Source organism: Barbatula barbatula (assembly GCF_947034865.1).
Source record: "Barbatula barbatula genome assembly, chromosome: 3".
Lineage (NCBI taxonomy): Eukaryota > Metazoa > Chordata > Actinopteri > Cypriniformes > Nemacheilidae > Barbatula > Barbatula barbatula.
The window spans coordinates 24,655,139-24,671,521 of record NC_136764.1 but is presented as its reverse complement, the minus strand read 5'-3'; the positions used below and the strand labels follow the sequence as shown (position 1 = coordinate 24,671,521).

The 16,383-nt window shown below is 38.5% G+C and overlaps 1 protein-coding gene across 2 annotated transcripts in view; it reads right to left on the bottom strand.

The window, feature by feature from the left end:
* astn1 (astrotactin 1) overlaps positions 1-16,383 on the bottom strand; it is a 187,347-nt gene that overhangs the window by 93,914 nt on the left and 77,050 nt on the right. For both annotated transcript variants that reach the window (XM_079452416.1, XM_079452417.1), the window contains 3 exons: positions 15,637-15,787; positions 6,459-6,625; positions 2,390-2,584 (listed from right to left, as the gene is read on the bottom strand). In XM_079452416.1, coding sequence (XP_079308542.1) covers positions 2,390-2,584; positions 6,459-6,625; positions 15,637-15,787 — 513 coding nt within the window. The remainder of the gene's footprint in view (positions 1-2,389; positions 2,585-6,458; positions 6,626-15,636; positions 15,788-16,383) is intronic.

Sequence of the window (16,383 nt, the reverse complement as noted above, 5' to 3'; positions counted from 1 at the left end):
CTGACTTGTGTGAATAAGCCACATTATGTATTATCCATACATAATTTACATAACATAGAGATGTGTTTACACACAAAAAAGAATGACAATAATATGATGTGGTGCTGTTTTAGTGCCCGGAGTCATCAGTGAATATGGAAACCACTGCTCCACCTCATACCTACAGCTGTGCACACTGTGGCTCCAAATGACATCATAGGCTCAATATGTCTTCAAATAAAGATCCACAACTATGTACAAAATTTTAGTTTGATGTGATGTAACCTGCAATTTCATGTTACAAACAAGGATGACGAAAGAGAGCCTCAAGTTGTTCATCTGAACAAAGAAATGTATCACTCGCACGAAGGCGAGTAGGTGATGACAGAAATTTCATCTTTGGGTGAAGTATACCTTTAAGTAAACATTTTCTACTCGAGCAAAACACATTTAGTGGTTTAATAAACTGAATTTGACAAGATTTACATTCCTTTTCTAAATGTTTACGTTGTTGACAATACGTTAACACATTTACGCACCTTTATAAAGGTGTAGAAAATAGAAAGGTAACACTATTATGGTGAGGTTCAACAAAAACAACTTACCTGAGCTGACTCGGATATGAAATGGCTGTCAAAATTCCATGGCTCAGTATTCTATTTGTTTCAGCAAATTGCATCAATTCATTCACTTTTTTTTTATCCTTCGACAGTATTTAAAACGAAATCCCATATTTCGTGCTTAATCTGTTTGTACAATCAATCGCAGAACAACTTTATCCCGTTTTAAATTGAGTCCAGAAAATGGTAAACGCTGCTGCATTAAGCCTTTCTGCCACTCAGTGGGTGTGACTTCGCTTGATTTTCATGTGCGGTGATGTCACGTGCATAGCCTCTATAGGTCATAAAGCCCTCTCCATGTAAACAAATAAGACGTATGGCAAACAAAAAAAATCCAATTACATTTCAAATACATTGTCGACATATAGACATTCTCATAGTTTCTGAGTTATGTTTGGTCATAAGAGTTATCTGGAGGCGTTTCAACGTGATTTGTTCATTTGTGAGACATCAGGGAAAATGGGCGGGACAACTCCACCTCACGTTTATAACTGTGCAGACATAGGCTCCAAATGATGTCATCAGTGCAACATGTCAGCGGCCATATCTGGGAAGTTTTGGTCGGGGAACGCGTCGTCCATCTTTGTTACGGTTATTGATTGCAGCTTTAATTAAATTACAAAAATAACATCTAACAACAACAGTCATCGTTTTTGTCAAATCCTGTTCTAGACTAGATCAACTTGAAAGGCCTGCATTTATCTCAGAAGGCAATCAGTCATGAAAGCGTCTTGTTTATCCGTACGATCCATTCCACACACTAGAAGATCAAACAACATGTCATTTCCTGCCCCTCTTCCTCAGCTCTGAAATTAATTGTCGCAGGGCAACGATATTCTATGAAGGATTAATGAACTTGGCTTAGCCTGCTTTTGTTTGGCCGAAGATCCGTCAGTTTCATCTGGCCCAATTAATCCCCATTAAACCAAACTTGCTTATGGTCACTTTTAATTTACTTCTTACCATTCCACATAATAAGGGCTTATATTAGACACGGCCGCTCAAAAAGGTACGAAATGCAGCACATGGGGCATGGGGACCGGTGGAGCTTTTCAAAGGCTGTCTAAACGTTCCGTCTCTCCGGGTTACTCCAAATGAGATCAGAGCATTTGAGATCTGGCTCCTCGATAATATTACCTCTCCCCCTGTTCTGTCAATTCCTCTGTCGCTCATCTCCTTCCCCTGCCACACCAAATCAACCACGTGGGGTACATGGATAAACTGCATCAAGAAAGTGGATCAGGAAGCGTGCCTGTGCTTCATTTAAGGGCCCGTCCATGACTTTTAATGGTGACCTTTTGCTTAGTTGAACACATCGGGCATCATAGTACACCAGTAGTCATAGTAGCCTTCAAAGAAAGTCTTCCTGCGCTGTTAGATGTACGGTGGTGATGTATTTCACATCATGTGTGATTTTGCTAAATAGCCAAGATGAATGAATAGTTTAAATGATGGATATTAAAAAAAGAAAATTATTTTATCATTTTTTCATCCTTACGTCTTTTTTTCTTCTGCAGAACACACAAAAAAAGATATTTTGAAGACTGTTGCTAACCGAACAACATTGACCCCGATTTACTTCCATTATGGACTCAAATCCAAAAAGACATTTCTCAAAATATCTTCTTTTGTGTTTGGTATAATTTGAGCGTCAATAAATAACATTTTATTTCAAAAAGGTTGCAAAAAAAATCCACATTTCCCAATTTCAGCACAATCTTGCCATTAAGATGGGCGACTAGAGGTCAGCTGTCACCCCTGGCAAATATTAAAGCTCATCATTGCTTTACCTGAAAGTGGCTTTAAGTATCTGTCCTGATGTGATCTCTTTGGTGTGGTTATTGTAGCCGTAGAAAAGGTCCCCAAACACAGTCTGGTTGGCGGGGATGTCAGCTGTATCCCCGCAGTCCACTCCCTCAGTGCACGCCTCTGAAAGCGGCTGACAGGAGCGGCCATCTGCTCCTCGCTTATAATCTTCAATACACCTACACACAGAAAGCCAAAGTAATGAAGATAGGACAGAAGACCACAGAAGACAGAGAGCAAGATAATACTTTTCACTACACTATTAGTCAAAAGTTTAGCTTCTTATTTTGTTTGTACTGTGTTTTAGAGAAATAGTACATTTACGCAAGCCTAAAGCAAAAACACAATACGAACAGTAAAATGTCATGAATTCAACGTATTAACTTTGTTTGCCCTACTTAACTTTGAGTCGTAAACCATTAAGACGTCACATTGAACGACAGGTTCAGCATTTAAAACTGCTAAAGGTAATGATCCATCACAAACATTCAGATTCGACAATTCTCTTTGTTTGTTCAACACGCTACCACCATTTAGCATCAGCAAAACAGTATCATCCTAATAGTGTGACACATCACAAGAGTCGCTTATATTTATGGAACGTTGAAATGCACCTGTCATCTCAGATCTGCACCACACCAGCGGCAGAAAGAAAGAGGTGTCAGAGCTTAAATGCTCAGTCTCACTTTTCTCTGCAACACTACAATTTGACAGCAAACTGTCATCAGAGTAGGTGAGACACATTTTCTCAGTATCGCAGCCGTAACACAGAAAACGCATTAACAGGGGCGCAACTACCCAGTGTTAGGGGGGTATGCAGAAACGGTTTTGGCGCCCCCCCTGCTAAATAAAAAAGCGTGCCGGACATCATCATGTATGGGCTTGAAATAATAAAGGTTTATTTTAAAAGTATATCAGACAGCTACTGTAAGCCTACCATAATTATATGGTATATGAACACAAATATATAAAAATGTATTCATGGAAATTTCTGTCGTATCTAAAACGTACCGAACCGTACCGAAACGTGACACAAGTGTATCGTTGTAACCGTTACACCCCCACCTTTTCCATATTAATAATATTAATCAATTAATCTGTTGGTATCAATTATCAAGTTGGTATCAAGCTCCCTCTACATGTTAGACCTACCTGTTGTTTTCCCCTGTCTTTCCTGATCCACCATCCTCACACCTGAATTAAATGAACTCGCTGTTAACTATAGCAGCATAAATTCAATGTTTAAATCAGCCTAGGGATGGCATCAGATAAGACAACTATTATGCAGTAAGGTTGTGCTGCTGTTGAAATTACATTAACATTTGGGATTTTAAAAAGTACAAATATGACACACACACACACATACATATAGAAAAGTCATTACAAGGTCACATCTCTCTCTCTCTTTAAAGGTCTGTGCTGATATATATACATACATACATACATGCATACACATATAGCACAGATCTTTAAAGAGAGAAATGTGGCTCTTGCAGCTTCCATGTCACCCAGCAGATGTAAAGCAGCCTGTATGTCTGACAGCACAGCTGAGCTAACATGAAGCTAATGGTAAAACAAATCCATGATAAACCAGCCTTATTGCATAAGTAATGTTTTTCAGCTTCTAGTCATTTATTGTGCATGTTACCTTATATTTACCAGTATTATTTTACTTTCATAAAATTGATATATGTCATGCATGGCATTGGTACAATAGGGTTTAACCAAAATATAAATGTAGATATCAGCAGCAACATTATTTTGCATTAAGTTAGCAAACACTTGCCAGTCAACATTTATATTTGCAAGCCTCCAAGTTTGGTAGCAAATCTATTCATGATTCCACGGTCGCTAGCAAACGTTAGTCTGTTAACATGAATATTGTATTTGCAAGAATAGACGTCACATTTTAAATCCTACCTGTTACCTTTCACCATCCACGTATTTAGCTGCTGTCGCATCCCTTGACAGGCCATCTCCTTTTTCCATCTTTCTTTTTCTATTTTTAGCCCCCGACAGCTTTTTTGGTTTATCCATCTTTTTCAAATTCAAATTTCAACAACAACTCACCAACGTTACTGCGTACTTAACATAACTCACGGCGCCCCGCCCACTCACGATATTACACGTCTAAATAAATTATATGATGGAATCTTATGAGGGTACCGTTGCCGCCTAGCCTGTTAGTCCTCTTAAATGTATATAACTTTTTATATATACAATAACTTATACAATAAATGTTATAAAAATGTATATAACATTTTATTATTTCAAATTTTTTAAACCATTAAGTTGGCGCCCCCCATGGTGCGGCGCCCCTATGCGCCGCATATAGCGCATACCCACTTTTTGCGCCATTGCGCATTAAGTGGTTTAAGATTGTCTGTCATATTATCAGAATCTCCTGAGGGAAAGAGAATTATGCGCATTTGCAACCTTTGGTCAAAGACACGTGCCTGTGGAAGACTCACCCAATGGGTCGAATGGTTGCTTTAGCGAGAGAGACATGTGAGAATAAGGCTATTCGTTCTGGTTGGGTCATATTTGTATGGTAGGCTGTTTGGCAGATTTACTTTAGATGGGGACAAAATAACAAAAATGTCACTTTATGTATTAAATGTGCACAGCGTTTTGAAGCCATTTCATGGATAAAAGATGGAAGTCCTCTACATTTTGAGGTGGAACTCCGTCCCCCTTGAAATTTACTCCCAGGTCTCTGTCCCCCCTGTGTTCTCCCCATTTTCAGTCCCGCTGCCAGTGACACGTTAAGTGTTGTTTGATGCATTTGATTTAAAGTCAGGGTAAAATAACTTCCAAAAGTGCATGAGAGGACCGACAGACGATGCACGAGTAAGAGTAAGAGTAAGAGTAAGAGTAAGAGTAAGAGTAAGAGTAAGAGTAAGAGTAAGAGTAAGAGTAAGAGTAAGAGTAAGAGTAAGAGTAAGAGTAAGAGTAAGGCCGAGCTACTATAAATGATCACCAAGGCCAATCGATGTGGTTGACTGGGGAATTTTATAAAGTTTGTCTGAATGTACAAATTATAGGTATGTGTTTAGGTTAAATAAACATCTTTGTTTCATTCTGTGAATTACTTAAAATTTTCCTCCCAATTTTCAAATTAAAATTATTTGCAGAAGATAACAGAAACTAAATTTTTCAAATACTGCAAAGAATGCCATTGTTTCTCATGTGAACGACGAGATTTGCAAAGTCAAAATCGCAAAATCCGACACAGTGACATCGTAACCGATGAAAAAAGCGTGTAATCTGGAGAGAGCATTAATGTCAGTACTGAGCTTTTATTTTGTTGAAATTTAAGAGACAGCAATACATCTAGAGATGATGAATAAATGAAAATGGGGAACTGTCTTATTTTTTCTGCGGCTGTATTTTAATATTTTTAAATACATATTTGTAATGTTTTTTTATTTATTGTATTTGGCAGTCGCTTTTATCCAAAGGGACTTGGATGTCTAAGTATTTGCAATCCACTGGGACCGAACCCACGACCTTTGCATTGCTAGTGCCATGCTCTAGCCACTGATATTATATTCATCTTAGTATCTGCAAATTATACTTGCGCAGTGCATTTATTTTTGCAGGTGATTGTGTGATGATATTAGCATTTTTCAACACGTTCCAAACGTTTTTTTTACAGTTAAGATGTGTACATGCTCAATATAAATAAACAATAGATGGAAATACAAGAACAGTCATGTCTCTCAGGTAAACAAGAAATTGAGACATTCACACTTTAGACTGCAAGACTAACCACTGTAGACTAAGCAAGTCAAAAATGAAAAACGACACGAATAATCAGCTCGAATAACTATAATATGCCTGCTGTGAATGTCAGGGAATTATTCAAAAGATGATGATGAAAAGAGCAGAAATTCAGCGTTACTTAATCACTCAAACAGTGATGGAGAGAGATGTTGTTGTGAATTTCTGACTCATCAAGCAAGTCCTGTTAACGCGTGCCGATCCAGCTATCAAACAAAACCCTCTGTCAACAGAAATCAACGCTTGGTATGTGTTCGTGAGCATTCTCACCCGCAGAACATCTGGATGTTGTAGAGAGTGGGGTCCTCCTCCAGTGGTGCCAGCTGCTGTAAGCACAGCTGCTCACAGCCTCCATTAAACCCATCAGAACAGTCAATGCCAATGTGATGGTCATAGCAGCCAGTGCCATCCTTCATCGGGCTCAAACCCGGAGGACACTGAGGGTAAAAGATAAATAAGGATAGATTTAAAACAAGTAAGCTGCTTATTTCATTTACTTACTAACATAGCAGTGGTTCTTAAACTTTGCGGCCCCCCCAAAACAAAGACTTATAATCTTCAACTGAATATGTTTCTGGTTTAATTAAAATCTTGAGTTTATCAATTCACGCTGAAACATAAATATTTTTTTCTGATTGCAAAAAAATGTATGATTCTATAAATTTATATATTTTATAAAATGCCACAAAATCGGTGCCCCCCCTGGATCCATATTGGGGCCCCCATTTTGAGAACCACTGCTAAAGAGCATCCCCCTGACACACATTTAAAAGTATGGTTAAAACGATGGTTACACTTTGTTTCCAACTCCACATCTAATCTCCAAGTCTCACACGGTTACTTGCATCGCACATTGCCATCCTCCCAAAGCTGGTGAAGCCAATTTCACACAATGTTTTCTGTCAGGTTTTGACTTAAAACAAAGGATTTGACGGGTTGATTCTGACAGGGCATATCAACTTGTAGAACAGGATCAAATTTATACGCCCCATACCTTGAGCTTCCTTTTCTGTGGCATGTTCCTATAGATTTTTAACAGGATGGCATACTGCAGGAAAAGGTTTAGAAAAGACCTGCTGTCTTGCAGTAGAACGCTGCTTTTTATTTTGATTGGTGGGAGGTTTCAACAAAAGAATACGCTTCTCTACAATTAGTCATTCATCATTCAAAAATCATTAGAAATGAGCGGTTGAAAGGGCATCATTTTCTATTACAGGGGGTGTTGAAGCAACTGTTCTAATAAAAATGCATTAAGAGAGGGTAAAACCACATAGCTCTTTTCCTAAAGACACTAAATGCTCTTTCGTCTGTCTTATAATTAAATTGCTAATGCCTTTGTGCTATTGATACATGGCCCTTTGGGGAGAAATGATGAATAAGTCCATCACAGCATCGCATTACACTTCACCAGCTCACTTCCCCAACGTCTGCGGCTGCAGGTTGAGCGCAAAACATACATTTTCTGACCACCGTCTTTTCACTTGACCTCCTTCGTATAAGGGATCAAAGCCCAGATGTTGGTAATGCATCTTAGTAGCACATCTTGTCCCTGGATGCATCCGTATTGATTTTGTCAGTTAGCTACAGCTGACAAGACCCCTGATTTATTACCAGCAACACGGAGAGCACAGGGCACCGAGTCTCTTTCTGGCACATTCCTTAAATCACAAAGTCCCAGTTTGATCAGCTGAACAGAAGACATCATTGACGAAGCGGAGGGTAGTCGACACAAAGCACATATTTTGCATGATCTGCTCGGTCATCCTCATTTGGCGCCATGACAATGTTTTACCATGCACCTGGTGGACTGAACAAAATGGCTTTTCAAACCACAGAGGGATAAGAGTTTTCTTTATCATTTACGTGATTTTGCTAGACTCCTTTATCCAAAGTGACTTACATTGGATTGTACTATACATTTTGTTTCTGACTTTGTGCAATCCCCTGAGATCGACCCCATGACCTTAACATTGCTAACGCCATGCTGTAACCACTGAGCCACATTAAAGCCAACATATTGCATTTATAATATATAATATATAAATAATAATATCTATAATATATAAAAAATGAAATAACAAATATAAAATCTTTATATTTGTATTTATTACCTTTAAAAAAATCTAAATATAGCTTATAATAAATGCATTTACGTATATAATTCCATACACCATTATATTAAGACCCTAAGTTTCTTTTCGTAACCTTTTGGCAAATAATTGTTCTTGTTTTATGTTTAAGATAAATAAACTTAATTCACTATATTTTCTCTGTTTATATACAGTAAATACAAAAATCACTGGTGTCCTTCTGAAACCATCTCCATATTTCGTGATCTTTCTTTTTGTGTAAATAAATCATTATTATTAGTCACCCTTTATCTTTGTCAACGGGTTTTGAAAATATCTAAGCTATAAAAACGAATACAGTACTTGTCATTTTTAATGATTTAAAACGTAGCTACACAGTTTTTTCCATTTCCTGAAAAACAGCTAATTTGGGCATCCGAGATTTCGGAACAAAGGCGACAATATTTATTTTATCGTTTAGGGGATGTTTAGATACTATTATTAGGTCAAAAATGGCGAAGACAATGAGTGAACAATACGTCATTTACATTATTAAATTATATAAATATTGTCAGAAAAATTTATCAAAAATACTGTTCCTGGAATGGTACCCTTTGAAAGGGTACCCTTTAGGTACAGATGTATACATTTGGTACAAATATACACTCTTTAAAAAGGTATCGCCCAATTGACAGCTTTGGAATGACTGTGACCAGTTTTTCACCTTCTTTACACACATTGTACTTTGAATTTTAGTAATTTAATTTAATGTTGATACTGATAGAAGTGAAACGTTTATTTAAAAATGAATTCAAGTGTTTATTATGCTATCATGTTTTTATTGTGTTTTATTGAGTTAGTAATGTATTTTATATATATATTTTGAGTTATCATCAATGGATCAAAACAACCCACCTGCAGTTTGATTGGTAATACTTGGAATGCACAAAACAAGTCATCTGTTTTTGCAAATGAACTATTTAACTGTAAAATCTTTAAGATTTCTAACTATCAAACACTGTGTTTAATATCGAAACAAACCGTCTTTTGACTCGGCAGTGAACAGAATTTAAACCTGGCAACATTTTCTTAGATGCTAAATTGTCTGTAAGAGCCTTCTTTTAGTGAGCTAAAATGTGAAGTGCCTCAGAGCCAACTAAGGTCAAATACATATTTACGGTGATTGATTTTTCTCTCGACTGAATTCTCCCACAGATTTAAAAAGAATGGATGTTAAAAAGCATTCGAGTGAGGAAACGGGCAATTTATAACAATTATTTAAAACACATTGCTCAGTTTTGAGGAGAATAAGTTATCTGGGGAAGTGTACTGTAAATGAAGATTGCTTGAACACTGCTGGTCCGATTCAAAAAAAAGAAAAATCACTTTGTGTCTCAACTTGCTCTGTAATGCCCCTGCGTTCATCTCACAGTGAGAAACACGATTTCTGAGTCACAGTCCAATATTACTGCCGCCTTCAATCTGAGCTCAGAGCATTCTTGATTGAAAAGCACTTTGTGTTACACAGGACACGGTGAGACAGTTAATAATGCCCGAGGACTCATGAAGGTTTAAATTCACAGATAAACCAAGAAAGCCCTGAACTGCTGAGCCTTTTAATCTCGTTTCCAAATGGGGATCTAGTCCCACAGCTTGATTTTGTCATATAAGAACAAATCTGCTTGAGACTTTCGGATAAGCTATGCAAATCGTAAAAAATTTAAAGAACGGAGAAACATGCAGAAGATAGAGTGCTTGTTCAATAAGAGTTTCGAGAGCATATGGGTATGAAATGTTACTGCTATGGCAACAGCTGTAATATTGTTGTAACCATGACCTAAACATGAAAGGACTGCATCTCCGAATTGCATCAGTAAAGCTACACAACAGTTGCCATGGAAACAAATGAGCACATCACACATTCAGAGAAATTAACATTGGGTTGGTGGTGCCAGTGGAAGATTGGCAGGCGTTGTATTTCTGGCCAAGTAAATCAATGCTGATAACCACAAGAGATGAGATTTACGGACATATTTGGCAGAACATCCAAAGTGCAAAAACAAGTGCGTCGTACTAAGAAATGGACTGTTTGACTGTAAACTGCTACAAAACAATCAGCAAAGCTGTGTAATTACAATGAATGAAGCTTCAAATTGAAATTAAGAAATCGAAATTAAACACTAAACTAAACACTACACTTGACGTCTATAGAGAGACACATTTATAACAGCTAGAAGTCCTACATTTAATTTCTGACAAAGTGAATAGACAATGAAATTGGGTGAAACGGAAAACGCAATGTTGCAAATAGAAAAAAGAAATACAAATGCTGTGCTTATGTTGAACTTGACAGTCACAGTCATATTTTAAGCTTTAGGCATCATAGCTCCATTAACATGTGCAGGTATTCCTGCTGTTCCAGACTGTCCCCCTATAGCAGATAGTCACAGATATGGATACAATCCTTTAAAACCACCTTTTGATCCTGGGAGGCAAAAACAGTGGTGTTCCTTTCCTGCTGAGCACCTGGATCACTCCCATAGAGTTTGCACTTAAGAGACCTTTGCCAAGTATTGACTGAGAACTCAGAAGCGCATAGCAACCAGAATACGATAGCAGACAGAACAGCTTTGGGGAGACCGTGAGCTGCTTGTCGACTGACTGATGGAATACATAAGATACAGATGACCTGATGTTGCTTGTAGGAGTCAGGTTATTATGGGCGCGTCTCAATCAGCTTCCAAGTTTAGAATAGTCAGGGCTCTGAACAACGGAATTCGCAAAATCCTTCCAGTGCACTGAAACGTTCGCTCCCTAAAAATTCCCACAATGCAACGCAAAATCCAGCGTGCATCGTTGTTGCTCCCTAGGTTGAATTACTGTAAATCACATCCATGTAAATCCATACAATAAAAGTAAATGGTCCAGCGCATCAATTTTCTTCAAAATATGTTTTGTGTTCCGCGTAAGAAAGAAAGTCATAAAGGTTTGAAATGACAAGAAGGTGAGTAAATGATGACAGAATTAGAATTTTAGGGTGAACTATCACTTTAAGCAGTCACGTCGCCAGAAAATAAATCATCAGTGTTCCAGTGTGAAGTGAGCTAGGGTCCTTGCCACTGCCTGAACCTGTGTTCACTATATACTTCTGATTTACGACCTCTGGAGATAGAGAGCTGATTGAGACACAGCCAATATGTTTAGCTACTTGCAGGCAACAGTACTGCACCAGCAAACGGAAATTGAGTGAGTGAATTTGCAGAATGTGGTCACTGACCGACTCTAATTTTTCAAATTTCCAAAGTTAATTTCCAAAAACAGATTAAAAATGATTGTGTATTCTGTAATATCAATCAATATAAATCAAACTGCAGTCGGGCTGTTTTAATTACATATTATAATAACAAAAAATAGAAACTAACAAAATAAAGCAATAAAAACACGGCAAATAAATATTGCAAATAAACTCTTAAATAGTCCTGTAAATGGTAGAAATGTGTTATACAGTACTTTAGCATTTGTAGACTCAGGGTACATATACTTCTAAAAATATGTCTGAGCCACATTATGCTTTCAATGCTTTTCAGATTTGTGACTTGTTGTCACTTTTCCAGTCGCGTTTCTTTGCCCCGCCCCCTGTTGTTTCCCTTGTAATCCTGAGTGTTTTATTCCCCTCACCTGCCCAGTGTAATTTTCCTGTAATCTTCCCCTCATTCTTTCATTCCTCCCTCCAGGCGAATGTAATTTTCCCATTTCTTCCCCTTAGTGTTTGATTCTTTTTAATTTTCCCTTGTTAGTTTTCCCCATTTAAGGCCCTCGTGTTCACTGTCCTGTGCCAGTTCCTTGTGTTAAGTTTGTGTGGAGTATTCCCCAGCGTCTTGTTACCCTGGTCCAGTTTTGTGAAGTGAACTTTTTATTCTTGTCATTTGGACTTCCTATGTCTTGCCCCCTCGTGGGAAGTATTTGTTTTGAGTCCTGTATTATTTACTGTTTGCTCCCACCGTGGGTTTTTGTTTATTAAAAGTATGTTGGTGCTACCTGCTGTCTGCATCTGGGTTCTTCCCTGTCAGATTCTTGACAGAATGAACCGGCTACAGATGAACCCAGCAGACAGCCCTTCATCCCCTGCTAGCCCGGAGTCGGCTGTTCACCAGCATTGGTTGCAGTCGGCTTCCGACATGGTTCAGATGGGCAAGGGTCCTTTTCCCCCCAGGGCAATCAAAGAGACCTTGGAGAGGGAGAAAGGTGTTGTGGGATTCCACGTCGGACGCCTTCTGCACAGAGCCCCACCGCATCTCCTCAGTCTGCCACGAGCCCAGTGGTCCGGTCAAAGAGGAAGAAGGGAAGGAGGAGGTCACCCCCAGCATCAGCACCAGCTCAGGTCCCGCCGGCATCAACCCCAGCACCGGTCCAGCCGGTCACGTCACAGCCCCGCTGGCATCTCCCCAAGCTCTGGTCCCGCCAGCATCAGTCCCCACGCCACAGCACCGGTCCCGCCGGCTTTCACCCAAGCACATGTTCAGCCCGCTTTCTTTCCTTGGACATTCCCCTCATTTTTCCCAAGCCATGTCTAGCTCTTCCTGCTCTGCCCCACACCTCCCTGCCCAAGGAAGCTAGCCCCAGTCCCAATAAAAATGATAATTCAATAAAATAATTTACATTTACCAGTTCCTACACTAGTTTTAATATGTAATTTAAACAGATATTTTAATGCTTTTTCAGTTGCAAAATAAAACTGAAAATGCATTCCCCCGGATTGATTATATATGTTTAAGATAGTCAAGCAAAACTGTAACAAAATGATAACCCAAATGTTATTTGCCCTTACTCTATTAAAATTAAAATGGACATTTGGGATTGCATTTTCATTTACATAAAGATAGAGCGCATTGGGTGTTGCACAATTGCAGTTTCAGAAGACCACGCCCCCATCCCCGTATGCACTCTTTGTGAAGTTAATATTTTCCTGATTGCTTAAATACACACATTTACATTTATTCATTGATGTAAATTGCAAATTGATGTATAAATGTAACATTCGGCCAACAAGCTAAAGTTTTAACTAGTTTTTTATCTGTATATTGATATATTGAAGCTATAAGCGAACTGCACTTATAATATTAATACTAATAAATGGTTAGCAATTCAAGTTGCAGATGGAAATTTAAGATTTGTATTTTGAAGAATATGAGTGTCTGCGTGTGTGTGTGTGTGTGTGTGTGTGTGTGTGTGTGCGTGAGTGAGTGGGTAAACATATATAAACAGTATTCTACCATACAAAACTGCTTTTAAATCTTAAAAATTGGAGAAATATTTTAACACATAATCACAAGGTCTCTCTCTAATAGCTCAAGCCGCCTTGCCCATTTCTGAAAAGGAAGCAATTTGTTCATCACATGAAGCTCTGGACGTACAGCGGACACCCCTCTGTGTCCCACAAAAGCACTCAACACCTAGCGTGCTGGAGGGAAAGGAACTAATTAATCACATCATCATTTAGCGATTATCATAGTATTTCCAAACCGCTGCAGTGTTCCTCTCCACGGGAGTGCCATACATCACTAAGACAGAACAGATCGGAACCAGCTCGCTCATGCAGACTACCGTATTAAAACACAGAGGCAGCAGCGCCACTGCTGTCCTTAGACAAGGTGTTAATTGATTAGGGGGGAATGAGGCACTCTGGGGGTCCGTGGTGAGCTCTTATGATTGGACAGATTGAAGCATCATTTTTATAGCTTCAGTCATCTGTTAATTACTAAACATCAAACTCTGGGGTCATTATCAGGATATTCCGGCAAAACGTGTTAAACGTGTATACTGAGGAGGCCGTAATGTGTGTGTTTTATTTTGTATTAATATCCTGAAAAGACAATCACTTCAGGCTTCGCAAAGAATATCAGTAACAGAAAAAAAACTTAGTCTAGTAGGGCAAAATTACAAGGGAATGCACCCAACTGTAAAAACCCATTTTGTGGTTATGACAATGGACAACATTCCTGCAAAATCCCTCTTCACTCGCATCTCATCTGGCGAGAAAAGACAATGACAGATTAAACAGAAGTCATTCAAATGCATTGAAAATATGAACAGTGCAAATGTCTCAAATGAAACAGCGAGACAAACGGGAATAATTATACAAGGCTCGTGAAGTTCAGACATTAGAAAGAACCTGATTCACACGTTCAGAAACACGTCGGGGTTCGTGAATAAAGCGGGTGTCAGAAAGATGGATGAGACGCAGAACTTTCCATAAACCCGGCTGAAACAATTCTCAAATCAGCAGGTCCGGCCAAACACACTAATCAGGGTGCCTGCCAAAGTGAGAAATCAAACACTTTCAATGTACCTCGGCCAGATGGTGCTTAGGAAGCGAGCACGAGGAAGTGTGACGTCAAAGAAGAAGAAATAAGTGTTATTTGTAAGTCAAAAAAATATTTAATGATATGTTGTTAAGTGTTTCATGGTACGGGAGGGGATGGTTTGTTTGTATCAATTTTGAGCAGTTTGTAAACAGGCCAATATATAAATCTTCGAACTAGAAAGATAGGGATGGAAATGCAGGCAGAGGACAGATAGCATACAATTCGGAGAGTGACAGATGGGCAAGAGGACGACACTTCAAATAACATAGAGGCAAAGTCAACAGTGCGGGAGACAATTGAGCTTGAAATAGCTCTTTTCTGTATTACAGTTTTATGTTAAATATATGAGTTCAATGTAGACTATACTATTTTTACAAAACTCTCTTTGAGCTAGTGCTATATGTATGACGCAATTAACCTTATACAATATTTACAATTAATACAATATTTACAATTTCTTTTTCAATTGAATACTCGAACATGCTATCTGCTCTTCTCTTTATTTAATGTTAGTATATAAATCAAACTCAGTGCAATAATTAAATTCATCAACTTTATATTAAAATGCATATTTAATCTACTGATAATGGCATTACGGATAAATTGTTAAAAATAAGGTGTAGCACATTTCAGATCCCACACCTCGCCTCCAACCTGTCTCCACTGCCGTACATTATAAAAGCACAAATTCCCCCAAATATAAAAGCATTGATTCAGGTGTCTGGACCACAGTGGTGAGGCGATGATGTACAATCCAAGACCCCTGTAAAATATGCCAGATCACGACAGTCTGTCACATCCTCCACAACGGAGCACATTCCCAGCTGGCCAGCGAGACGGGGCACCGCTCTGTGCAAATTGTGTTTTAGGTTTTATTGGCAGTGTTTGTGCTCTGACCCGATTTGCATAGTTTAGGTAATGCATCAGGTGCTAAAACAACACAGACAACGCTATCAGCGGGTGCAATTCATTCTGTGTGAATTCCTCCCGCTGGGTCAGACAAAGACGACTCACCACGCAGCCGGTGGAATCCAACTTGCGGTCAGAAATGCAGCGGAAGTTTCGGCTGCAGCCTCCGTTGTCCTTGGAACAGTCTCGCACGGGCCCAAAAGAGTCCAGCAGGACCTCCAGACTGTCGAAGGATGAGGAAATCATCAGCTCCTCCCTGATGAACATCGACACAGAAAAAAATGTAAGTGATTGAATCAAATGCCATAAAACACTTGGAAGGATAACCGGGATTTGAAATATGTTGATACCTCAAATGCTTTTGCATGTTATCATATGCACATACTGCAGTTATACAGAAGTAAATCACACAGAATATCAAATTATAACTTATATCAAAAACTCCACTTTAAAGTGATGTTATAGGCAGTCGCAATATGCTTTGTGACCAATTTTACTGTATATATATTTTATGAATAAAAAATGGAAATCATATTACTTTAGTGATATTCCTTAAAAATGTATCCAATGACATTATCCTCTAATACGTAACCAAAAAACATAATTAACATCTGTATTAGCAAATGATTATGAATAATTCTTTTAGTGGCATTAACTGGTATTAACATTCATTCCTGCTGAACATAACAGATTGAAAGGAAGTCAACATTTTAAAACGGAAGCTGGCCCTCCTAAATAAACTTACTTTCAAGTATAGGTCTTTATTTCCTCACTTCATTTGGCATTGTGCGAATTTTTGTTAAGTTATTGCAAATAAAATTCAAGTGCTTGAACTTGAGCAAAACAAATATT